This window comes from Neoarthrinium moseri, assembly GCF_022829205.1.
Source record: "Neoarthrinium moseri strain CBS 164.80 chromosome Unknown scaffold32_Wmoseri_CBS_16480, whole genome shotgun sequence".
Classification (NCBI taxonomy): domain Eukaryota; kingdom Fungi; phylum Ascomycota; class Sordariomycetes; order Amphisphaeriales; family Apiosporaceae; genus Neoarthrinium; species Neoarthrinium moseri.
In genome coordinates this window covers 175,754-201,864 of record NW_026055146.1, presented here as the reverse complement: position 1 = coordinate 201,864, position 26,111 = coordinate 175,754, and the positions used below count along the sequence as shown (strand labels likewise).

The window sequence follows — 26,111 nt, the reverse complement described above, 5'->3', positions numbered from 1 at the left end:
ATGGTATAGGGTGCATGGGTATATCGAAGCTGGTGTTGGGATGTTTGCGCGTTAGCGTCTCAGGCATTGGAGCGTGCAGACTTGTGGCAAGCAGATCGGTGAGGTGCAGCTAGGCTTAGACATTTCCTACGATGCATGCCTAGCCAACGCCTCAGGTCTCAGAGTGTAGGGTCTTTTCTGTGAAGCCACATGATTATGTTCATGCCGGTTCGCGACCAGGTTGAACGCGATCGTCTACCTAGAGAGTATACTTCAAGCCGTAAATGACAACCACCCTACACGTTAAGAATCTTGGTCTCCACCTTGAATCCATTCTCATTCAGGCGGTCGATATACCCTTGACCCAGGCATGCCGGTGTATATACACCTCCTTTCAAACCCACATCCTCTTCCAGCAATGTAGCAGCTGCTTGGGCCAGCAGCGTTGCCGTCACTGGGTTTGGTCAGCTTCTTAGCCTCTGCCGAGCGGGAATGAACAGACTTACGGTAGTACATAGACCCGGAGTACCAGGCTTTGACGAAGGCTTGCTTTTTGCTGTCTGCCACGTCCGGGTTGGCCACTCCCCGGAACTCGATGTATTCCTTTGCAGCATCTTCCTTGCTCGGGCCCTGGCCGGGCTGGAAGACAAGCCTCCTCATGAGGGCCCGGAACGGGGGCACGAACAGCAGCAATGCCCCACCAACAATGAGGGCGTAGTGCATGGCGATTCCCGTCAAGAAATTGCGGGCCTTCATGAACTCGCGGTAGCTGAACTTGGGTCCGTAGAACTGCTTCTGTCGCGAATCCTCCTGCTTGAGCAGACCCCAGGTCCGCTGCACGATGGACGTGTTCGTGCCTGCCGTGATGGAGGTGTGAAGCAGCCCCAGGTTGCTTACCGAATAAAGACCCGTCAGTTTGGAGAACAGCGAGGCAGCGGGAGTCGGGTGTGGGTTGGGGACTGGAGATAGAGCGTATGGCTTATGAGAAGCTGCTATATCCTTGATGCTGTAGGATTCGGCGAGTCCGAGCACCGTCGCCAGAGTGCCGCCGGAGGGCTTAGCGCTGTGGACGTCAAATTCAGTCTTCCAAGACACAGGCCGCACGTCGAATCACTTACTTGAGCTCGTGCACTTCCACGATAGCATCAGCGGTTTGAGCGGAGAGCTCGGTCTGGATGAGCTGCGCCATAGACCATGTCAACAGGTCGGATGGAGCTGACTCGATACCGCTCTGCGGGAGCAGTACAGCACCGGTCTCCCGTGCCGTTGACTCGTATTTGTTGATCATCTCGAGCGTCCATACACTTTCTCCAGTGCAGTCGACATAATGCGTTCCAGCCTGGGCGCAGGCCTTGAAGGCATGTTCGCCGTATTGGGCATAGGGCCCCACGGTGGTGATGAGCACGCACGTCTTCTTGGCCAGGGCGAGCAGGTCGGCATCATCGAGGTTGCAGACTTGGATTTCTGAGGTGACCTGTTAGGCAACATCATGACGAGAGGAGCAGAAGCTGCGGACCTGGCTGTATCCTATCTGGGTTCAAGGCCTTGCATTCCGAGACTACCTTCTGGAGCTTGTCGGCAGATCGACCTGCAACGGCCCACTTGGTATCGGTTGGAAACCGAGCTGCAATGTGCTCAGCGGTCATGAGGCCGGTGTAACCTGGCACCTGGCATTAGGATCATGTACCTCAGCAGTAGTTGTGGGATTCGCTTGGGGCTGACCTGTGGCGCCGAAGACAACCACGTCATATTGACGATCATGCTTTCTGGGAGACATGGTGAGAGACAAGCACGGGTTATCAAGTCACAGAGAGAGAAAGGTATGGCAAGATGGGAAGGGACCGAGTAGATGTGAAGTTTTCAAATAGTAGCCAGACGAATCAACCCAAGGGTCGAGCTTTTCCCCACCATGAGGCGGGATGGATGCCGGCCGACCTTGACAAATATCATGCTTCAACGGCCTGCCGACGTCGAAACGACATGACATGACATGACAGGTCGGCCTCGGTGTGCTTTGACAATCCTCATCTATTGTATCTGCCCACTGAGGGTGCTGGCAGCCGCAGCATGCCATCCGGAAGCCAGAGATATCCTGGCGAGGTCTCAATGGTGTTATGGAATCTCCGTGCCTCTGGCACCCGAGCTGGGGGCGGCTTGCTCTGTCTGGAAGCAAGTCCGAGGCTGCCTCGGCAGCACATCCACAATGCGTCCCCTATTCCCGTGAAGATGCGATGGGAGTTCACACATTTCCCAAAGTCAAAGCTACCTGGCGAGGACGGTGACAGTGCTGATAATGGCTAGAGTCCCGGCGATCGTCACATGGGTGCCCCAGTTGGGGCAGTGAGACGACCGGAAGGTTGAGCAACGCTGTCCTCGACCCAGGCTTTCGTTTCTGCACGCAGACCGGCCGGGCTTGGCATGCAGCTGCATAGGTGCGTAGCCCACCCCCCCTGTGGCTGTGCAGGAAATTGTGCTCAAATGCCCTGGAGGCTCGAGTGTGTGGGTGTGGCGCGCGGGCGAGGAGGCTTGAGGGGCTTGGGAGGCTCGATCCCAAGGGCGGGTCGGAGCTCTGGCCCATCGTTTATCCGCGTCCATCCCACTCACCCACCTCAACCCTAGGAAAAACACCAAAGCAATTTAGTGAGCCCGTCAAAAATCCACCCACGCCTACATGAAATTTCACTGAAGCGTCCACGTTCAACCTCGTCATCAACAACTTCACGAGTAACCCCCGACAACTCAGACAAGATGACCAAGCGCACCAAGAAGGTCGGCGTGACCGGTAAATACGGTACCAGGTGTGTATTTTCCACAGAACGGCCTTGAACGCCTGCCATCCAGCGCATCACCACGACGACAACCCGACCAGCCCGATACAAAATATTCCCACCACCCACCTATCTACATTGACTCCCGACCGCCCGCCACAGACACCGCGAGAGCGAGAACATTCCACTGCGAGAGAGAGAGAGAGGAACAAGTACTGACAGATGGCTCCTCCCACAGATACGGTGCCTCGCTCCGTAAGCAGGTCAAGAAGATGGAAATCACCCAGCACGCCAAGTACACCTGCACCTTCTGCGGAAAGGTCAACGTCAAGCGCCACTCTACCGGTATCTGGAACTGCAAGTCGTGCCGCAAGACCATTGCTGGTGGCGCCTACACTGTCTCGTATGTTGCAACCCGCGCCCCCTACGGAACACGATGGGGCTTTTTTCTACTCGTCCTCGGCGTGGACATAGGATACTAACCTTCGGTTCAACAGGACCCCCGCCGCCGCTGCCATGCGCTCGACGCTGCGCCGTCTGAGGGAGATCCAGGAGGTTTAGACGCGCATCGGGTGAAGGGATGGTTTTTGCATTTGGCTTCGGTGTTGTACTGGGAAAATCGGATTTCTTACGCATACCATTCTCAAGGTTGACGACGTACGGATCGGTCCTCGGCCTTGGTCCATAGGAGAGAATCCAATGGATCAGCAATGACAAAGACATGACTGAACAAGACTTCCTGATCGATCGATGCTGTTCTCCAGGGAAGCGCCAGCAACTCGGATGGCCGCTCGGCGCTTCGATGTGTTTCTACGTGACATGAAGATACTAACCGCACAGCGTTGCACTGGCTGGGAGCTCGAGAACAATGGACGGCTGAGGGGAGGAGCACAGCAATTCGAGTCATCGATGGGGTGACTCTCGTGGGGCGAGGTCCCTCTATGGAGACAGATGGTGACAAGCACCCTACGATACGCGAGAAGACCATCGCAATCTGTTGGGTCGCCTCGATCAGCCTGGGTGGCTCTCGGGTGCTGATATGGCGCCTCCATGAGAACGAGGCTGACCGACCGGCAGTGAGGGTGCCCTCGCCACCCACTGATGACTCCACGCGCGTTCGAAGAGCTGGAGGTGTTGACCCCTTTGAATCATCTGGATGGCTACGTTGATATGCGTAATTCAGGTACAAGTGAGTCACCTGCCATGGTTGCCTACGAGTACCATCCGCTGAACTGAAGTAATGTGCATGCACCAAACGTGTCGGCGGGATGGTTTTTGCCGACGCAAGAGTTATCAGACCGGGAAGTCATCCAGCTGGTGAAGAAATCCCGAGATATATGCACCCAGGTAAGCCTGAGCCTTAAGCCAGGCTGGAGCCTTGGTGTGGCAGTTATATAAGGACTCGACTGGTTCCGGGTTTCAGTTTGTCGAGAAGCGTCGAATCAGCATCCAGCAGTTTGCCATCCATTCCTTCGTTCTCCAAATTCTCCAACGAACCGGCCGCCGGCTGACAATCCACACAAAGGCCCGTGGGGAAGCCTGAGCCTTTGAGCTCGGCCACCAGTTGGTCTTTCACCTGGGTAGCTCAGCCTGCTGGGCTTGCTGGGCTGTTTGTCTCTCCCGTTCCAGGCCGGGCACGCAGCAGCTTTCATGCGTTGACTGGCTGTGCTGCAAGTCTTTCCGCTCGAGTGGCCGTCAGCCATGACATGCCTCTGAACTCTGATCTCCAACCCGGTCCTCCCTGCCTGTAAGCCCGCCAACCAAGGCCAAGCAAAGCGGAATCTCCGCATTTCGAGGACGAGAGTGAATGCTCGGAAATCAGCACATTTCGACCCAGGCCTCGGACAACAAAGAAACTGCCAGATGAATGTCTCGTATTTGATTGCAGCTCGTCGCGGCAGCCGTTTGCTGCTCTGTCCCTAGACGCTCGCTACCTCGACACAGCAACTTGGAGCAGATTCCTAATCTGGGCGACCCTGTTGTTACCGGCCCGCTGGGCTCCACACTTCAATCTATCAACCACGTCACGGAACACGACCCTCCAAGCGGTCACACGTACCTGTAAAACTAGGGGGCCTGACCGCGCAACGGCGATAGTCACCAGAGACGCTACTTCTGCGCAGGTGGCCTCTCCACGCGGGTTCGCGGTGGTGGTGTGGTGCCGCCGCATGTCGTTCTGGTCACTGGCTGCCCTCCTTGCGTCCATTGGCGGTCCGCAACAGGCATAAGTTAGACGTGACGCTGTGTCAGCGGCTGGGCACCGGTCAGGCTGGTTGGTCGGTACGTGCTACCTAGGTACCCGAGTGGAGGACCCAGGCACACACCTTACTCTTACTATTAGGCTTGTGGTGGCCCGTCCACACTCGACTGCACGTCAGTCTAACTAAGCTGCTCCTGCTGGTGCTATTGCACAGGATCACAGTTCTTGTCCGGTAACCTCCATCCCGGCTCTGGGTGTCTGGCCTCCGACTGCCATCAGTTCTTGTCCCGCAGCACTTCGTACCGGCAACCGGATCGAGCAGCCCACGCCCACATCCCAAAACCCAGTCGAGTTCAGCCCCCCCATCGCCAGACGACGTTTGAGAGCCGCTATAGCATCGGCTCGCCAGCGCCTTGGCCCAAACCTCGAGGATTGGCACCCCGTCGGACTTGTTAGTGGGTGGCATCAGCTGATTGGGTCCGCTTAGCCAGCGAGTCTTGTGCTGTGCAGACAGCGCTAAGCTCGACAAAAACCCCCTGCTAGCAAGGCCCCCAAGGCCCCCCGAAAGGGCCCCCTCTCCCAAAGCTTTCCCTGTTCTTCATCACCTCCACTGCAAACTTGAGAGAACTGGAGTTCCACCTCCTCTGACGGGTCTGTCTGTCTGGCCTGTCTGGCCTGTCTGGCTTCCAGTCTGGCTGCCTGTCTGCCTGTCCGTCCCCAGTCTCTCTGCCTGGCTGCACACTCTTCGACAGACATAGTTTCGTTTTCCCTGAGTTATCAAATCTCCTGGTGGCACTCGCATCGCATCGCAGCGCAAACACCGCCAACCTCTGGGCCTCTTTTTGAGTTTTGCCGCAGTTTGGCCTGGGCCTGTCCCATGCGATAATTCGCCGCCTTTCCTCCCTCTGTTCCTCCCTCCTTGCAACTGCAATCAATTGCAAAGTGGATTGATTCCCTACCCGGCCACCATTCCCAAGTTCGCCCCTCTTCAAAAGCTCCCCGTCGCAGTTAACAACGTTGGCCCTTTGGGTCATTATCAACTCTTCTGCACAGCTATCTCATCTCGAAGCTTGTTCCCAACCTCATCCACAACCACCCGCTACTGAGAGAATCCGCCCCCCAATCTCTCTCTCTCTCTCCCCTCGCTCTCTATCTGCCCTGCACTACTGCCACACTGCACCCCCATACAACGCCGCATACACACATACACACATACACACATACACACCGTACCGGTGATTCTTTGAATCATCAAATCATCCAAACCCAAAAGCACGCAAGTCCTCCAGAGACTCACACACCCCGTCCACCTCACGTTCCAGGTGTCTTCATTCAGCCGTCTTATTTTCGTCGGCTGCTTGATTGGTCGCCGCGTGTGCGTGCATCGCTTGACCGTACTTTTCAGTCGACAGGCACCCTGCTGAACGACCGTTCAGTCCGCCGCCAAGCTTCCGCCCCATAGGGACGCCTGACTGGCTCCACGCGCTGCAACTCATTACCGCCGTTGTGCAGTGGTGCCCCTCGGTCCTCGATACCCCTCGGCGTCGGTCAATTCACCACAAAACCACTTTGTGTCTGGCTTGTCTTTGCTGCACTGCGCCTTGTTGCATCCACTGCAGCAAGCTCTATTATTCAGAGCCCCCAAACCCACAAGAGCCTTCACGATCTCTTACATGTCAGCTCATCGACGCCGGCAATCTATGAAGTCCTGCCCTGATGGCTGATCAATGCATTGTATGTCTAGAGAATCTAGACGTGCAGCCCACTCCCGCCGCTGCACCTGGCGCGGCCACCTTGGACTTGCAGCCAAGCGAGTCAGCGCTATCTGAAGCTGATAACGTCGCGGTATCACCACGTCCACAATCAGCTGCCGGCGGTGCAGCGTACCCAGCTCCCACAAACAACGCCGACGACAGCAGCATCGCCGAAATAGAAGTCTGCGGTCACGTCCTCCACGATGCATGCTTGCGCGAGTGGACGGGCAAGGCAAACAGCTGCCCGATTTGCCGCCAATCCTTCAACTCTGTGAACGTATACGACAAAGTCGGAGGGACCAAGCTCTCGACGTATACTGTCCAAGACAAGAAGCAGGTTGCCGAGTTCGATGCGCAAGCCTGGTTGGACGAAAACCCCGAGGAGGCAGAACCGTCCAGACCCTGCATCATCTGCCAGAATCCCGAGCACGAAGAACTCACCCTCCTGTGCGATGGCTGCGACGCGCCCTATCACACATACTGCGTCGGCCTGGAATGCGTACCCCGCGGCCACTGGCTGTGCATGGAGTGCAACGCCCAGTACCGGGCCGTCCTCGAGGAAGAGCTCGAAGAGTGGGAAGACCGCAGCAATGCTGCTGGCCGGTCGGACTACCTGCCTCGCACGCAGGCGACCATGCGCCGTGCACGTCGACGAGCACGCTCCGACGAGTGGCAGGGTGCTTGGGGCCAGATTGCCAGCCATGTGTTCGACATCCTCGATCTCGACCTTGACAACCACGACGACGACGAAGCGCTTCACAACTACCGAAGGGCCCAGCGGCGCCGTGAAAGAGAACGTCAGGAATATCAGAGATGGCAGCAGCGGCTCAGTATTGCAAATCGCCTGGGCGCTGGCGCGTCTTTCGCCGCCAACATCGCCCGAGGTCTCCCCCAGCGCACCCAGCCGCAGCAACCGCCGCCACCTCCTCCGGAGACCGCTGAGGAGAAACAGGCGTGGGGTGATCTCGAGCGGGCGATGGAGGTCAGCAGCAGCAGCACTAGCAGCACCAACAACGCTGCCAGTGCAAACAACACCACCCCTAATACCCGCAAGCGGAAATCGCGCTCTGCCACTGCATCCCCAAGAGAGCCACCCCAGCAGCCGGAACGGCGACTGAAACGACCTCGCACTCGCCGCATGCCTCAATCAGGCGAGCCCTCGTCATCGCGGCAAAATGGAGAGCCCTCGTCTGCAATGCAAAATGGAGGAGGCCCGTCAAACGGCCTTGGCGCACCCTCGTTCCTGTCTTCGTTGCTAAAGGAGGTGGAAGCGAACACTCCGTCCGATGATGAGAACGTACGCGTGCTCTTGGGCACCACCGCTCGGCCCACCGTCGATGCCTCCTCGCCCGCAACGTCGCCCTCGCCGTCGGGGCCCAGCAGTCCCCGTGCCCTCTCTGCTACGCCGCCCCCTCGTGGCATAACTGACCGGCCTGGGTCACCTCTTGCATTATCTACACACATTGAGCCGGTCTATTTCTCGCCGGCAGGTTTCTCTCCCACCCGTGCCCGTAACGGCAGCGACCAGAGCGGAAGCGACTCCGAGTCCACCGCGCAACGTCAACGCCACCGCCGCCAGAATGGCTCCACGAGCCATTCCGGCATTCGACACCCTCAGCCTCGCCGACACACCCCGGTGCACATCAACACAGACATTGGGCACGATGTCCGCTCGCCCGAGTCGTCGCCCACCCGTGAATCTCTCTCCTTGAAGGCCAAGGAGAGCATCACTGCCATCATCAAGGCAGCCCTCAAACCGCATTACAAATCAGGCAGCATCAATGCCGACCAGTACACCATCATCAACCGCGACCTATCCCGCAAACTCTACAAGGAGGTGCCGGAAGAAACTCTCAGCGATGAGACACGCCGCCACTACGAAAAGATGGCTACCAAGGAGGTGGCTCGAGCTATTTCCGAGTTGAAAGAGATACGGGTCTGATTTGTCCGTGTATTACCACGACTGCATGATACCACGTAGCACATGAACACCGGCGTTTTAGAAAGAGGGCGTTTTCTGTTTCACGGCAACACGAGCGACATGATGAACGGTTGACTTTGGCGAGATGGGAGGCCCATTTACCTGGTTAAGATACCCCCCTGGCGGAAGGCGGCCGCGTTTGAATCTGGTTCAGTCGGTCCTGGTTTGGACATCACTGTTCTGGAGGCGACCACGGGCCTTTTATTTGCAGCATCTGGACGGCGTTCTTCGGCATCAGCTTCGTTCGGATCTTTCTTTGAACAGATCCGATGCATTTCAGTGGAGAGGGGAGGCCCACATGACGGTGCTTACAGTTGGGAGGGAGTGCGATGTAATCATGGATGGGAGACGCTTATATATATGTATTTGTTCATTGGGTTTTATCACATCACATTGCCTGGACGGTTGATGCTTGGTCCCAAGTATCGACGGGTGTGGCGGATAGCGGGTGGCACTAGGAGTGTATTACGCACAGTAGATAGACAGGCTTAGGAGTTTGTAAACGGAACATATATGCGCTCTCACAGACACAGTATACACTTCTGAACATCCGCTCGCCGCTGTGATATCATCGACCGTGAGCCGTTGCGGGTGCTCGCCCTGAACGTAAGCAGACCAGCACACAGGACTGGCAGTCCGGCAGGCTTGCGCATACTCGCGCAGACTGTCACAAGGGCTGGAATTGCTTGCATAAAGCACGGATCGATGGGTACCTAGTTAAGCACTAAGTTATCCGTAGCGCTTTAGGTAACTTTTAGGTGACAATGCGCCGCCCCATACCCGTGGACATTTCGGCCATACAGTCCGGTCAATCCCAACTGCAGCGTCTCACCGCCGCGCGCTAGCGCCACAGCCGCCCGAGATGGAACGACCTCTAAATTTTCGTCGCGGGCGGGCTCGAGGTTTCCTTCCCTTCTCTTCTCCCCAAATCTCATGGCACCATTCCTTATCATCAGACATCCACCCTTCACTTCCAAGACGTCCTGATCATTTACGCGTGCCTAGAACGATATCAAGCAGTCTTTTTTCGCTAGCGGCTCCTGCATCTCAAAAAGAATTACTGGGTTGGCTGTTAGATAGACACTGCGCACATCTCTCGGTTTTTTTGGTTTTTTTTTGGCAACCCTTGTGTGTGAGTTTTCATGTGTGTGTGCGTGCGAGGGGCCGATCTTGGTCCGGCCTCACAACTCGTGGCCAGGCGGCCGGCGGCATCCTCTCGCCGTATCATCGCGATAGGCGATATTTCAAAATACAGTCCATGAGGTAGTCTTGTGGTCATTCTCTTGTTCTCGCAATGCGTCCTCACATGGGGACCGGTGTATAATGGGCCTCGTTTTGGTTCCTCCGCCTGCGGGCAAATGATTGAGCCGACTCAAGATGGGTCTTAAGTAATCCGGGTACGCATCAAGTGATGGCGTTCATAGAAACTCGATGCCTCCCTGCTACTCGGGGACTGGACCCTGTTCCCAATCCTCGAGAGAATAATGCTTTTCCAATGCCGGGGGAAGAAGCGTCCTGGCTTCCCCTTCGACGACCTCCCCCACGAGCTCAAGGAGCTCATATGGCTGTACGCCTTGCCCGATGAGGTGCCGGAGATGGCCACCTACCCTGCCGGTCTGCGGCCCATCCTCCCTCTGGGACCGCGGCCGGACGACGAGGCGGAGTGTCTCGTCATCCACACGGCGTACCCGGTGCTCATGCACGTCTGTCGCGAGTGGCGGGACTTCGCCGCGCGCCGCACCATGTTCCGCTACTCGCAGGTCGCGGGCATGGAGGTGCCGACGCGGCCGTTCCGCCCGGACCTCGACATCCTGTACCTGCCGGGGCGCGACGCGGATCCCATCTGGTTCGACGACGGCCGGCGCGGCTCGCTGACCCGCCACGTCGCCATGCAGGCCCCGGCGTTCCTCGACCACGGCGCCCGCTCGCTGGCCCTGATGACCTACTTCCGGCGCCTCGAGTCGCTGGCCATCGTGCTGCCCTCGTCCGCCGGCCACCACCGGCTGGCCGACACCTTCGCGGCCCCGACGCGCCGCTGCCGCCTGGTGCCCATCGGCCGCTCCGCGCTCGAGGACCTCGGCGTCCTCTCCGTGGCCCAGGACCGCGGGCCCTCGCGCGCCCCCACCGTCGCCTGCGCCTCGGCGCTTCTCCAGTGGGTCAAGGTCGTGGTCCAGCGGACCGGCCAGTACCTGCGGGCGACCCAGGAGAGGAATCCGACGCTGCTGGGTGAGGAGCAGGAGCAGGAGCAGACGGCTTCGCCGCTGTCCATGCCGTTCGAGACGTCGGCGCAGACGTTTGTCGAGTACCGCTACAGGAATGGGAAGGCCGAGTGGGTGGAGCGGCAGGGAGGAGAGGAAGAGTATGGGTAAATGGGGGACTGGGTAACACCCCTCTTTCCTTTTTCTTCAGTATAGAAATGTACATGGAGCTAGTCCATGGATTTCTGTCTTGATGGTGGTTGGTTCAAGCATTGTTACGGTTCAAAAGTGGTTGCACAGCTAGGCGTTATGACTTGGGTAGACAATATCACGATGCATCATGATCAGGGCTATGAATGTGTACCAAATCTCAACGCTTGCGTGGGCAGCTTTGTGCTGCCGTGTTCCTCTTTCCGAGTTCTACTATCTCTACCAACCCCGATCCCTCTCATTACTGCTACTGCCTATGATCTGAGACATGAATTCGGTGCGTTCATTTCTCGTCGCGCCACATCCACAGGATATCGCTGACGAGGGCCTCATGACCAAGACGAGCAGTTCGCCTGTGGCTCATTCATCATTGTCGAATAGTTCTAGAGGGAGGAAGACGGAGTCGGACTTTGATTCTTGAATGAGTGCTACTAGATCCACCAGAGACGGTTTGTTGCATCCAAAGAAGCGCTGCATCTCCTCGAATTGGATTGTACCGACTCGCCTAGACTAGGTTGGTGCACTGTCTGTTGAGTATAGAAGTGACCCAACACAGTAATTGATTCTCTTTGAGGACGAGGCGCGGTAGTGTGAACCAAGAAGTGTCTTCGCCAGCGCAGTCTGCAGGATTTACAGTTTGACATCCCTCCCTTCATTGCTGGCTGGCCGATTAGGGTGATGATATATCAAGTCCTCGAGATTTACGCCCATACCGAATACAGCATTGTCATTTAATTAACTTCAACTACTCCATACAGCAACATGAGACTAAAAGCAAGCAAGCAAAAGATCAGCCACCTGGGGCTCAATGTAGTGTCTGGGATCGAAATCTCAAAGGCACAGGCCTGGAAGCAGGGAGGCGCTCTAATTCACCCAGCCTCGGAGGAAAGCAATACGCGGGAACAGCCCAGGGTCAAATGCTGAAGCCCTTAAGAGGTTTATCTCGGAAGCAGTGGAAATATGACGGGGTGCCAGGGACTATGCGATGTTATTGCCTCCGATCGCAACCTCCTCATTATGTGCGGATTCAACTGAATGGTTGTGCGTGTAAACTTTGGTTTACGAGACGAACTTACGGAGGTTGAAAGCCACTTAGATGACCTGAAAGACAGACTATCCAACTCAAGTATTGGTTGATGTCCACAACGGGCTGTAAAGGCGGGAGAGAGAGCAGAACCGATCCAATCTGACTCGTGAATATACAAGAAACCGAGAGCGTACTGTCAGTCATAAGACGAACAGACTCGCACACAACTAATCCTTGCCCATGTATATAGACTTACTTGTAGAGCTATCAAATACAGGTTCTCAGGGTGAACTCAAACGGTGTACCATAACACGACGAGCTATAGATAACAAAGTATAAGCCTCAGTGTGCTTAATTACCTGTCATATTCATAGTAAAGTAAATGGGTACCAAGATGGTCTAAACCGATAGGCAAGCAGGATTTGAAGTTGACGGTTACGATTACGTTAATAGTAATTGCAATGTTCTTAAGTCAGATAATATATGGCCTTCGATGTTATTCCAATTATGATTATTTATAAGTTATAAGTATGCGCGATGGTATTTTAAATATTCAAAAGGTCGTTGTGTTGTCGGAGACGAGTCCAACAGCCGCGACGAATCATGGGCGGTGATCATGAGAGATTCTTAGAACATTTTCGTCTCCAGCGCTGGCACCTACTCGGTATGTAAGGATTATGACCTGGACAAAGGCTGTGTCGCCTGCACAGCTGCTTTCCGCACCTGTCCGTCCACGCTGTGTAGCTATTGTGATTTGCTAACTGTTTGATCATGTGTTGGTTCTCGACGTGGGCGTAGAGATACATCGACGACCATCTTTGTCAAAAGGTGCTCATGTTCCTCGAGAACAATCTTGCCAACATCCGTATCCAGAATCTCGTGACGATCAGTGCCAAGTACATGGCTGTCATGGCGACATCGAGATCCTGCAACTGCCGCAAGGACAGTGGTAAGCAGGCAGGTGTCCCGGAGAACAACTGCTACACCTGGACGTTGGACTCCAATCTAAGCTGGTAGTGGGAATATTGTACAGTGCATCTATATAATATGTGATGTGAATGAGGCAAGAGCAGTCCAGGCTCTTGTGGCATGTCGGTTGCAATTTTGTACTAAAATGATATATTTTGAAGTATATATATTTTTATAATAAATGAGCAATACTCAAGTTCCTTTTGTTATAAAAACCCATTTTCTGGGTTTAAGGCAAAGAAACCATCTTGTATGATCTGTCAAACCGAAACAGTCAATTCAGGCTCGTACTTACACTGCCGGAAACGACGTCTCAAACCGAACATACCTCCAGGCCTATACGCTGGCCGCCAAGTCTGAGTAGGGCGAACAAGTGCCCGATCCGGCCCACTCCAACTTCCCAATATATGGCCAGATTCACGTGGGACAGACTTGGGTAGATTGGAATGACGCAGACACCACGGCGTGGCACTGCATGGCTCGACGGCCTGCCTCATCTTGCCAGCAGTTACCTACACGTAGCCACTAGACAAGGCACCGGTATTTGCACCTTCGGCTGTCCATGTGCATGTCTGCATCTGCCATGGTTGACTGTCGAACCAATACTACGACAGACTGAGCAGACATGGTCCGTGTTTGCACGTATGTAGGAAGGTGCTCAGGCACATGGCCGATCTACTTGAGGTGTGTGTGGAGTTACTGTACAGATCATGACAGGGGAGACGCACCATCGTCAACGGTGTGTGAGGGAGCCATCATAAGCATAAACGAAGACTGGCAACTTGCATCCAACGGCGCCGGCAGTCAAGTGTGGGAATGCGGTTACATCGGATCTATTACCACGTTTGCCGCCACAACCGTCGGACGTCCCTGCCCTTGGACTGCCGCGGCGGTGTAAAGCACCTAGGAAGAGTTGAAAGGTGTATAAGTGAGTATTTGTTAGTCCGGATGTCTGTACTCTGGACCTTCCGTATCCTCGTGGACTGTACCTAACCGAGTTTCAAGTTGCATATGCGAATGCCAACTTTCCAGACTGCACTACCATCTCATCACGCAGCTAGAAACAAGCGCTGGTACCTGGATCAGTCGCAGAGAATGTGGGCATCGTGGGCTGCAATAGTATTGTGCGATTGTAGACCAAGGGGGCTCCTCCACGAAGTCACTCACACGAAACCGGATGGGCATCCTACAAGGATTTTTGGTAGGCGAAGCTGGCCGACTAAAACCAGCCGAGCAGGTCACGGGGTGGTGTGTGACCAAGAGATTCCAGTCTACCTTCTGGCTTGCTGGTGTCATTCTTGGTAGATGCTCGCCAGGATGTCGGTAGGATTGAGCAAATCTCGACGCTCGCTGCACCTTGCACTTGCATTGGTCGTGTAGCAGAGGGTTACTGTGGACGAAGCACGTTTCTAAGGCGCGTTACCGGGTTTGGCATTTCACGACCGGACGGGTGGGGGAGTCGTACAGGCCACCCTGCCCATCGCGTTACTAGCTGGGAGCCAAGCGGAGCGGTAGAGTAGAGAGCCAAGACTCGGCAACGCTGAACTCTGGTTCTGTGTCCACGGCCGTGGCTACGGTCGGCAAGGGAGCCCTGAAGGTTCGATAGTGCGATATGAGGTTGTGGTTGTGCTATCTGTTTCAAGTTGCTCCAGGATGCCACGCAGCCAGATCGATGAAACGTTGGGACCAGATTCGGAACTTCCAGCACGAGAAGGGTTCGTAGGCAGGGCAATCTGTAGCACATCGTTGTGGAGCCAACATGGTTATGATATGAGCACTCGAGTGACAAATGGGGCTCAAAGGTACGCCGGTCAGTGTATTATGTCGTAGTCTATGGCGTGGTGACACCGATCCATCATGGATATGTCATCTTGCCGCGCCCCTTAAACCAGCGACCCGAGATGCACGGGAGCCAGGTCATAATGCGAAGGGGTAACAGGATGCTCGCCTACCTATCAGCAGAAGCTCGTCGGGATTCTCCTCTCGATTTCATGGGCTTGCCTAGAGATCTTGGACTGCCTCAGAACCCCGGAAGAGCAGTTGGCAAATCTTCTTGGGGGCATCGAACGGGTCTGCATAAACCCGAAATCATGCCCTCCCGCCGGCTAGCATCAGGTTCCTTCGGAGCTAGGCCGGACCTTGATTGGGCGTTGTCAGTGCGCAACCGGATGAGAACAGCCTGGTATGTTCCTTGAGCAGATCTCAACTAGAAAAACGTCTGTGGGTAGCAGTCGGATGGATAATCCTTCGAAGGATTTTATTGCTTTCTGTACCATCTCAGCTTTTCAGGTTGGGCTCTGTGGAAAATTCAAGAACACGCGATCGCAACTACGTAGCAAGGAAAGAAAGTTTCGCTTGTTTCAATAGTCGACAGATTCTAGAAACAACGTTATTGGTATCCTCGTCCTTAACCAGACCAGGGACAAGGCTCAAAGGGTTCGCATAGTGCCCTGAGCAATTTTCGAGGGATTGAGAGTTGGTAGCGAGACCGTTCCAGATCCGGAACAGTGAACAGGGGCCGTCGTCGGTTCGCGGGGCTGGACTACCGCAGCCAAAGTCACAGTAGACAGCCAGGAGAGGGCATGGGGGAATGACGCGCACTAAAGCAGGGACACAAACGCTCACTTTACACGTGCGTGCAGGCGATGAACAGATCTTATCGATGAGTAAGATCCGGCAGGATTGCAATGTCGTACAGGCGGGATCTTATAAGGATTGGATCATACGAAACGCTGCGGAATCCTCTCGTCAGCCAGCTTGTCACATGAGAACACACTTTCAAAAAGTGCCATTCCATACTTCGCCGCGAAGCAGCAGTCAGTCTGCTGAATGGTGCGCTTCGTTGTCGTCCAATGGTAGGTGGTCGTCCCATTGGCTGGCAAGCGGAGTCCCAGGAAACCGAATCCCAAGGATCGGAAAATTTACGTGCAGAGCCGTAATTGACAAAGAGGCCCCAGTGTGACCTCACAGCTCAGCAGAAGGCCCATTGAGGACAAGCCGAGGCTAGTGGGCTGATTCCCGGCCGAATATTGCAGATGGTTCTAACTAATCATTGACCCAGGGCACTGCTTCATCTGGATCCGTCCATGATCAATGAGGACACCCAAGGGGACAGAGTACACGCAAGGTCCTTTCAGTGCCCCAACGGGTCAGTTATGCCGTGTGCGACGTATCAATGCTTAGAGGAGCCGAATCCTGCGCTGTGCCGTCACCCACTGAAATGACGACGGGTCCGTTCCTCTTCTGCAGCGACGTGCGCTTGAAAGGCGCACATGCAAGTCTGGCTGATGACTGCATGCCGACGGCAGCAGCAATTCTGGAATCCTTCCCGCCTGTCCTTTTGAGTCATGTAAGGGTCCCGCGGATTATGGTTCGTCTGATCTGCGGCCAGGAGAGCTAGAGAATATCGAGCAACTATTTACAGCCGCTTGGATGTCAAGTCGCATTGAAATGATCACCAGCACCCACTTGGCGCCCGTCATTCCATGCTCTATCGAAATGCATGAGTCGCAGGATTCCCATGCCTAGCCGGCCTGAATCCTCCAAATACGTGCAGGTATATTGAGGTGTGGGTAGGTGCATGTGTGTTCGCGGATTGGTGAAAATGGGTACGACTGACTCGGGCTGCCAGGGCCGTCTACGATCAGTGGCGTAATAGCATTTGCGCATGTGGATTGCATCGACTGCTAAAGCCTAAAGCGTTACGGGAGGCTAACAGGCCATGCATCTTGACGTTTTTCTAGAAGACAGCGTAATGCGATTAGAGTTCGACGGAGGGCGCGCAGGAGCTTACTTGCAACAGTAAATCGTGCGAACAGACATCTTGGCGCAAGCCTGCTAGTTGAGCACCCGCAGCGTTGGTAAAGTCGAGTGGCGTGGCTGTGGAATCCGAAGGAAGACAAACAAACCAACAAATCTCGCGAGCCAAAGAGCGCGTGGGAGACGGACGGCACGGGTGCATCCGCCCCCAAAGACGTTGGAGGTGGGATTCGACATGACGTGAGATGTTGGCAGACAGGAGTGGAAGGCAATGAGCATATGGTGGCCCTGTGCTCAATGACAAAGAGCAAAGAGCAATATCAGCAGTGTTACCTGCTCAGTAGGTCCACCGGGCGAAACCAATGAAATCACATTTGGCATGCTGAGTGATCAAATCTCGCCACAATCTTTCCTTTTGATGGGTCGATGGTATTGAGCCGATAGCAAACCAATCCTGCCGGATGGTGCTCCGCTGAAGTCAAAAGAAACTTGATATTGAGTTGTCCTTGCGATGCGTCGAATTTCGAATAATGTTGAAAACCTATTAAGCTACATGGCCAAGTCGGAAACAATGCGACAACCGGGCAATCGGGCAGGTCAAGAACCCGTGAAATACAAATACTATGTAAACCGTAGCAAACCTTGGACATACCCTGAGAGGCCCACTGCCACAGGCACGGTTCACGGTATCGCTTCCGATTGACATTATCCTGGCTTTGCTAGGATGCAGCTGTCCGTGTCATCGCTGCCAATATCTCGGGGATAATAACGGTAGGGTATCAAAGTTTTCTTGAGCTGGTACACGTTTCACGGGTCTGGGATGGCTATCGTGAGGGTTTCGAAGCAACACCGGCAATCGGCCTCCCATACCAGCCTCCGATATCCTTTCCCATGGGCTTTTGGCAGAATACATGTTATTGCGCACTCTACAGTAAGAAGTGCGACGACCATGCAATGCATCATGCTGCTTATCTGCGGAGGTATCTATACGTTTGCCTAAGCCGTTGGGGTTTAGCGGCTTTTCAAGGACTTGTCGGAAGAGGAAAGCAGATCTCTGGCTGATCGCCATTTTGGCAGTCGGTAGGCGATCAATTTCCACTTGCGAACATGTGGCCCTAGCGTCGTGAATGATAGATAGCCCCCCGTCTTTTGATCTTGTCATTTATGACTTAAATTCTGATGGCGCAGGTCGGGACTCTTCTTTGGCCTGGGCGTCGACGTGGCATACGAGTGCAGGGAAGCCAAAGACGGAAGGAAAGGCGACCCGAGTAACTCGTAAGTTAAATATTCATATGCTCTTGCATCACCACATGAAAGTAGCAAGATATAACCAGGCGCAAGGCGAGAATATTGCGAACCCACGAACCCTCTCTCGACTGCTCACATCGACAAAATAGAAGTAAGTGGGTCAGGCTCAGTGTACGTAGTATGTACTGCCGCTTTGACGTCAAGCAAGCTTTTGCATCCTCGATTTACCTGCTGCTGAGGTCACATCATCTGAAGCTTGAATAGGTACATTTGGGACAAAATCAAAGATTGAGATGATGGAGCTGATGATTGTGGCTGTGAGGTACAAATCACCGTGGCTGTAACTAAGGAAAGTCCTTGAATGTAAATTGAACCGAAAGCTCAGGAGTCAAGAGTCGATGTCCTGTCCTCAAGCTGTCTCAATTCTTGAGACACTAAACGCCTCTGCTTGCTCAAATGGAGCTTGGGATGTGCATCCGATTAGTCCATATGCACCCAGTTCTTGTCTTGGTGGTGGGCCGGTTTGGGACTATCGCGGAGCCGAGTTTAGTGTAGTGTGAAGTCTTGACAGGCAAACCTTGCTGTAAGTTGCGTGATAGCCATCGCACGACTTTGACTTGAGCTTTCAAGTCGGCAGTTATATTGCCATCGCGGACTCCCTTGTCGGCGCTGTGGTCGCCGACGTGAAGCGCCCAAACCATCCATACACACTTTTCTTTATTTCTATCTTATTTTTTCTTTGATTAATGTCTACCAGGTCTGTTGTGTCATGAAGCGATAGTGATGGATGCACTGCTGGCGGGCGACCCTGAACTAAGAGGGCCGAGGCGGACTGGGCTAGCCGAGAGCCATGTGCTTTGACGCTACCGCCGCCAATCTGTAGATTATCTGGTCACCTGCTGCGTTGTCATCTCGCAAGATGCCTACCTCGATCTTGGGGAAAGCCTGCCACGTCGCTTGCTCCCGTGAGACCGCGTTGGACAGGCTAATTGATAGGCATAATGCGTGGTATCAAGATTCGGCATCAAGCATAGAGTCTGAGCGCCATTGCTGCAGCCAGCCAGCACCCTTCGCCCAATGGCTGACTTATGCCATCATCTACTTCAAGGCAGAGAGCTAGCCGACGCCAGAGAGTCAGGACACACAGACTTTCTGGGGAACGGGCCACGCATTCTCTGAGTATGACGCTTCAATGCAGATGGCGTCCATACTTTGACTTCCTCTAGACGACTACTGGCCCTACGAGCATGCAGGGCAGTCAAAGCGCAGCTGCATTCCGCCCTAGGGATGCAGAGACGCAGAGAACTTGGCCTTGTGATGATTGGAGTGCGGCAGGGGCGGTGTCAACGCGAAAAAAAGGAAGAATAATTCCAGAAATGAATTAATTGATCTGATATATCAGTTCTTCTTTCCCCTTTCTCCCATGACAGGCGAGGGAGAGAGAGGGAAAGACTGGACGGAACATTGCCGATTCCAACTATGCAGTACTTTGCAGTCGGAAGCGAGACCATCGCGGGGTACCTATTGGCAAGAAGACTCTGCTCAGGCGTCCGCTTGCCTGGGTCCAGTCACGCAAGGGATGCCTCACGAACAGCGAATTCACCAACGACTAGTAGTTGGATTCACTGCCATCCAATACTCTTGGTTGGTCCCCTTTCCTCAGTAGTGCCCGTGTACCCCCGTAGCTTTCGCTAGGCTTTTCCTCATCCCGTGGCAATGCGTCCCGGAACACGCTATCCGCCACGTGCACTGAGAAGCTGGTGTGTCTTATTTCTCCTCTAGCGGGTGGCACTAGAACCTGTGGTGCAAGATGGTCGAAGGTTCTGACTGTGCCCATAGTAGGGGGGCAATAGGGCAATAGGGTACCGGAAGGGGACACAAACCCCGACCACCATAGCTGCATCGATGGGTGCTCCCCTAGGCTTACGTCCACCACTAGTAGCTAATTAGATGCTGCAACTAAGAACAACTAAGAATCTGCCCGAGCAGGCTACAGTACTTGGTCGACCTGCGGAACACTACGGTTCTCCTGCGAGCACAGGGTCCACGGCTTTCTCTCTCGCTGATGTTAGGGATGCGCAAACTGCCAAACTCCCCCATCCGGACCCCTTCGCTCTAAAGAGATCGTCGCTAATTTCCTAGCACTGGTACCATAATGGCAAAGGGCCGCACGACATCCCCCCGCAAAGTATCCGTTTGGGCATTCTCTTTGGTAATGTCTGGTAGACACTACCGGCAGTATCCACCAAACAATGAGCGACTCCGCCGTGCTGCCGTACCAGGAGGGCCCAACTGAGCCTTCAGTATACAGTACCTACGATGGCCTTGATGCCCCCCTCCCTATGGTCCCTGACTTTCCCTAGGCTGTGCTTATTTGCTACCACGTGTAGACTAGGACGGATCTGTTCGGGTTACGCCTGTTCTTTGCGAAAGGGCCCCCTCCCTCAACACCAATGTCTCGCGGTACCGCACCTGCAATGCGGTATGTACCCGACGAAGTGCTTCGATAGCGTCCCCTGCGACCCCCCCTTCTCGCCATTTCTGCATGAGGAGCCCAGGTTGCCTGGAGCCGTGGCCCCCTGGTATTCTGCCAGGGCTTGATCGCTGGGAAGTGGTCGTGACCAGGGCATTGAGCATGACTCCATCCCGGACCCCTGAAGATACATGGCGACCCCCCCGGCCGCTCCCAAGTACCATAGTACCTACCCACCGCCTAGCGTCCCTCCACTTGCACTGGACCGTTGCAAGCGGCGCCGGCGCTGGATGATTGCCATTGGGGACAGGGGCACGGGCATGGCCACGATGGAAGAAGGAGAATGGCGAGGGTCCAGATGCACCCACCGGGGCAGGTTGGGATGCGTTCCCCCCCAGGCCTAGGAGCAGGGTCGTCCTAAATGAAATAATATCCCAATGGTCCCAGTTTTCGCCGCTGCTCCTGCCTCTTAATTGCCCTCCTTCTGCCTGTTTCTACAGCTTATACGGCAGTATCGCGAACGTCTATTTTCGCGTGCGTCCTGCCCTCGCCCGAACACGGCCTGATTCACCAACTCGGGTTCCCACGACTCGGACAGCCATTGCAGCGGGGAAGCACTTGCTTGGCAGCGCCACGGAAACAGAGTTGCGGAAGACGGGATCATCTGGGGGACAGAGAGTTGCCTCGTTACGACGGTAGCCTTTGGGGACAAGGAATCGAGCAACGGGGAATTCGTCAATTCGCCAATTGCTGTTACAGCGACTCTAGTAGTTCGGAGGAACCAGCTCAGTGATTGGCTTTTCCTGACGGCAACCCAATCGGACGGATTGATTGGACCTTGCTGACCCCGAACGGCCGATCGAACAGCCGCAGCAGCTACGGAGAGAGTCACGATCGCTCGTCACAACTACACATCTCCAGGATTGCACATAAGCCCGCGCCGACCTGGACCGGACCGCGCCACTGGAGCAATCTCGTACGACCCCGCGGTAGTTATATAAATATCTCGCTCTGTACGGCCACGCGATGCGCCACCGTCTGTCGCCGCATTGAGCATCCAAACTTTTGAAACGGCGTCCCAGGGCATGCAGGCAACCTGTGACACAGCCACCCGAGAAGAAGCAAACCCATAGACGACGACCAGTACGATTCTCGCACGCCACTGGGTCTTCGCAGCACCACCAACTCTCGTCGCATTCCTTGCGTCGCTCAGGGTGCCCTCCCTATGTTCAGTCGCTCGTCGTCCAAGAACAACGGTTTTCCTGGAGCTGCAGTTGGGAAGGAGCACAGGGACCGCGCCAGGGAGCAACTATCCAGCCTGCGCGAAACGGGCATATTGGGGAGCTTCTCGTCCTCCGACAGCCGGTCTCTGCGCTCGTTGAATTCATTCAAGCGCAAGAAGGACAAGAAGAAGCACCAGCAGCAGCAGCAGCAGCAGCAGCCACCGCCACAGCCGCCGGTGGACTGGGATAGCGGTTTCGACCAGCCTTCGTTTCCTGGAAAGAGTAAGTGAAGTCTTGCTTTTTTCTTCTTCCCAGTCATTCTTTTGCTTTCCTCCAAGGTTGTTTTTGGGTTTAATCTTGCACCGGCGGCTAGCGAGGCGCCATCTGGGCTGCATATCAACAACCCGCCGTCTGGCTGCCTCGTGGCCGCCATCGCAGGACCCCCCGCAAATCTCACCAACGGCGCTGTCGCAAAATACCTTTCTCTAGCTGTGTACTGACTCGAGCCCTGCGCTAGACCACTCGATCGCCGCGGGGACTCTTCGTTCATTTCCCCAGCGCACCCCGTCGCATCGCTCGGCGGCCTCCTCGATTGCTTCGAGAGACACTGTACGCCCGCTCAACTCGCCCGCTCGATCATCATCCGCCATGTCGGGCGCAATGGGCGTAGACCGGAGGGGCAACCGGCGAGAGCGCACTTTCGTCGGCAGCGAATGCGCCGTGTGCGAGGAGCCGCTGGAGCACACGCTCCGAGGAGAGCGCATTCTGCAGTTCTCGTGCTCCCACGTCTCGCACGAAGCCTGTTTCTACGAGTTCATTCGCGAGTTTGAGTCGCAGTACTGCCCGTCATGTAATGCGCCGCTGCATCTGGACACCAGCCGAGGGGGCAATGTCCTAGATATCGGTAAGCGCAGATCGCCGACTTCTGCCTATGTCCCTACTGACGTGGTCCCCGATGCTACAGAGAAGATCACGAGCATGGTGCGGTCTGCTTCCTCAGCAGACTCTAGATCGCAGCAGACCCCCACGCCCGGTGCCGGCCCGTGGGATGAGCAACCCTCCGGCAGGGGCACGTCGGCCCACGGCCGAGACAGTGCGCGCGGCAGCCAGCGCGACAGCCGCGACGCACCCTCGTCATTCGCGGCAACTTCGCGCCATGCGCGTAGTGATAGTGAGGCCACCGGTGTGGCTTCATCCACAGGCTACCCAGAGACGACGCAGAGCGGCCCGGCTCGAAGGCACGATTACGATCTCCAGGCGATGGAGACTACGCCGGCCAGCCCTCAGAGGATCGCCCGCAACCCCATCCCGGCCCCCACGGTAACTGTGCGTTCCGAGTTCCCGACCATCAATAAGTCACGGCAACAACAGACCTTGACCTGCCTTATAACTGTGGAGGTTCCGGACAACAAGTGGAAGCCGGACCCGGAGGATTTGGGCAGTGTCGCACCTGTGCAGCCGATGCGGGTAGAGGAGGCATTCCAACAACGACCGCCATCGCCAGCCAAGAGCAACAAGCCCCGCTTCTACCCTTACGAATCCCCTGAAGTGTTGCAAGAAATGACCGAAACCTTGCGGGTCCGTGTTGACAACTGGCATGGCTTGGACTTCAACCGGTGAGTACCCCCTGTTTATGACTAGTTTTGAGGCGATTGTCTGACGAGATTCAGATTCGGGAAACTTCGCCTTTACGGCACCCTTCGCGTTGGCAAGGACAAGGTGTCTTGGCAGGAATTGGAGTGCTTCTTGTTTGCTGAGATGCTTATCTGCGTCAAAGAGAAGAAGAATCCTGCAGCGGCTCAGCAGTGGGACGAGAACGGCAATCCCCGCAAAGGTTCAAGATGTACGCTGAAGGGCTCTATCCTCATAAAGAAGCATCTGAACGAGGTTGCTGAGACGGGATCTGTTGATGAGAACATCCTCACTCTCAGTCTCTCGGTCAATGAGCTGCCTTCGTTCCACCTGCGATTCGACAACCGGAACCAGCTGAAGCTGTGGCAGCAGGCTTTACTCGACTTGAATGCTACGGAAGGATCACCAGTTCGCAGCCCAGATTATGAGCGTGCCGAGATGTCAGAAACTGACGAGGACGACTGGGGACGTTCACAACGCGGGGGCCAGAGAGTCTCGGCTTCTTCATCCGGTTGGGGCGGCCCGAAATCAACCACAACGGCCCCGACAGAGTACACCAACTTTGCCAGGAGTCCGCTCTTCTCCTCGTTCCACGTGCCAATTGACGTGGTCGTGGTCGTTCCCATCTCATCGTCTATGCAGGGCGTGAAGATCAATCTCGTCCGAGATGCTCTGAAGTTCATGGTGGGCAGCCTCGGAGAGAGGGACCGCATGGGCTTGGTTACATTTGGCTCTGGCGGAGGTGGCGTGCCAATCGTGGGCATGACCACGAAGGCGTGGCATGGCTGGAACAACGTCCTGGGCTCCATCAAACCCGTTGGCCAGAAGAGCCACCGGGCCGATGTGGTGGAGGGCGCGAACGTTGCCATGGATCTCCTGATGCAACGCAAGCACAATAACCCCATCGCGAGCATCATGCTCATTAGCGACGCATCCACTTCAGACGCCGACAGCGTCGACTTTGTCGTGTCACGAGCGGAGGCGGCTAAAATCAGCATCCACTCTTTCGGCCTCGGAATGACCCACAAACCCGACACCATGATCGAGCTCTCCACCAGGACGAAGGCCTCTTACACGTATGTGAAAGATTGGATGATGCTCCGAGAGTGCCTTGGTGGGTGCTTGGGATCTATGCAGTCTCTGTCGCACCAAAACGTCAAGCTCAAACTGAAGCTTCCTGAGGGGTCACCTGCGAGGTTTCACAAGATTAGCGGCGCTCTGCAAGTTACGAAGCGTGCCACCGGGCGAGATGCTGAGGCTTCCCTCGGCGACCTTAGATTCGGCGACAAGCGTGACGTATTGGTGCAACTGGTGATTGTACCGGACACTTCATCGCAGGAACAGCTACCCCAGGACCCGTGGGAGACTATTGTGTCTGGCCTGGAGGCTCTCGGTGGACCCATGGACTCTGATGACCAGAGAACACTCTCGGTTGAAGAGGTACCCCTGATACAAGCAGACCTTGTATGGGGAGATATTCTACGTGAGGGCACCATGATGCATCTGCCCAGGCCATCGCTCCTGGCAATCACCATGCTACCCCCAACTGCGAGCTCAAGAAAGTCATCTTGGCAAAACAATCCACCAATTCCCCCACATCAAAGCATTGTCCAGCGACGCATGGAGCTGCTTACTTCAGACATGCTTACCAGGGCGCTCACCCTTGTGTCTCGAGGGCAACACGACCGTGCTCATACATTACTGAACGAAACACGTTCTATTCTTAAGGGCCTAGGAAAGGGTGGCTTGCCGCCGGTACCTCCCCCGGCGGGTGGCAGCAAGTCGAATCCTTCTACTCCTCATCCTGGCCTAGATACACTGGACCCATCCGCCACCCCTGACAGGAAGAACACACCTTCTCCAACTGCGTCAGCCAACTCGTCGGGTGGTAATGGATTCCCCCAACCGCTGCCTCGCACTAGATCCAACGATGGCCTGTCCCTTGGCAACACTCCCGGCATCGACGCGAGCACTGTATCTGCTCTAGATGCTGAGCTTGAGGCCAGTTTGGAATGGATTAGCCACCCAGCAGTGTTCGGGCGAGACAGCCGTAAGCAAGTTCTACAGGCCATTGGAGTCATCAGCAGCCAGCGCGCGTACACTTTCCGCACTCCGATCGAGAGCCTGTGGGCATCGAGGGTGGGTGGTGTCAAGAAGCTCACAGAGAAGAGCCGCGAATGGAGAGACGACGCCGGTGGTGAGGGTATCATCGAGGAGCCCTAAATCTACCCCTCTAATTCATCCATACTTTCGGACTTGGCTTTTCAGGCACAGCCATCCAAGTAATTTTAGACCGACGACCTCTACGGGACCATGTTTTCTTACCAGCAACTGATATCCCCTGACCATGTTCTTTTTGTCGATGGCATTTGCAGGTGGCTTCGTCTTACTTCATTCAGTCGTTCATCGCCCTGCAGCTATACCTCTCGGCTATTCTACTTTTCACCTTCTATGATACCACTTGACGATTTTCTTCCTGAAGTTTACCCTGGTGGGCACATACAGCACATCACCTTCGAGCGCTTCCGAAGAGGCCAAGGTTTTTATGCCATGTCACACTATTCTTCAAAATCTAGGGAAATGCTTTGGATAGGCAACGATATAAAAAGTGTTGGGTTTGCGACATACACGGAAGGAGTCTAGGACTTCTGAAAACTTCTCGATGGATTTAGTGTTGTGTATTCGTGATG

The 26,111-nt window shown here is 55.1% G+C and overlaps 5 protein-coding genes across 5 annotated transcripts; 4 read left to right on the top strand and 1 right to left on the bottom strand.

Annotated features, from left to right (window-relative positions):
- Nucleotides 1-275: 275 nt before the first annotated feature.
- Nucleotides 276-1,756, bottom strand: JN550_007973 (uncharacterized protein; the record flags this gene model as incomplete). Its single annotated transcript, XM_049319884.1, has 5 exons — nt 276-433; nt 486-1,042; nt 1,098-1,443; nt 1,496-1,639; nt 1,702-1,756. The coding sequence occupies 5 exons, from the start codon at nt 1,754-1,756 to the stop codon at nt 276-278; spliced, it is 1,260 nt and encodes a 419-aa protein (XP_049170040.1).
- A 971-nt stretch (nt 1,757-2,727) lies between these two features.
- On the top strand, nt 2,728-3,308 carry JN550_007972 (uncharacterized protein; the record flags this gene model as incomplete). Its single annotated transcript, XM_049319883.1, has 3 exons — nt 2,728-2,777; nt 2,986-3,150; nt 3,245-3,308. 3 exons carry the CDS (start codon nt 2,728-2,730, stop codon nt 3,306-3,308), a joined length of 279 nt encoding a protein of 92 aa, XP_049170039.1.
- Nucleotides 3,309-6,663: 3,355 nt separating this feature from the next.
- Nucleotides 6,664-8,643, top strand: JN550_007971 (uncharacterized protein; the record flags this gene model as incomplete). Its single annotated transcript, XM_049319882.1, has 1 exon — nt 6,664-8,643. The coding sequence occupies one exon, from the start codon at nt 6,664-6,666 to the stop codon at nt 8,641-8,643; it is 1,980 nt and encodes a 659-aa protein (XP_049170038.1).
- A 1,523-nt stretch (nt 8,644-10,166) lies between these two features.
- Nucleotides 10,167-11,051, top strand: JN550_007970 (uncharacterized protein; the record flags this gene model as incomplete). The annotated part of the gene is made up of 1 exon (XM_049319881.1): nt 10,167-11,051. One exon carries the CDS (start codon nt 10,167-10,169, stop codon nt 11,049-11,051), a length of 885 nt encoding a protein of 294 aa, XP_049170037.1.
- Nucleotides 11,052-21,791: 10,740 nt separating this feature from the next.
- Nucleotides 21,792-25,644, top strand: JN550_007969 (uncharacterized protein; the record flags this gene model as incomplete). The annotated part of the gene is made up of 3 exons (XM_049319880.1): nt 21,792-22,071; nt 22,307-23,405; nt 23,460-25,644. 3 exons carry the CDS (start codon nt 21,792-21,794, stop codon nt 25,642-25,644), a joined length of 3,564 nt encoding a protein of 1,187 aa, XP_049170036.1.
- Nucleotides 25,645-26,111: the final 467 nt, after the last annotated feature.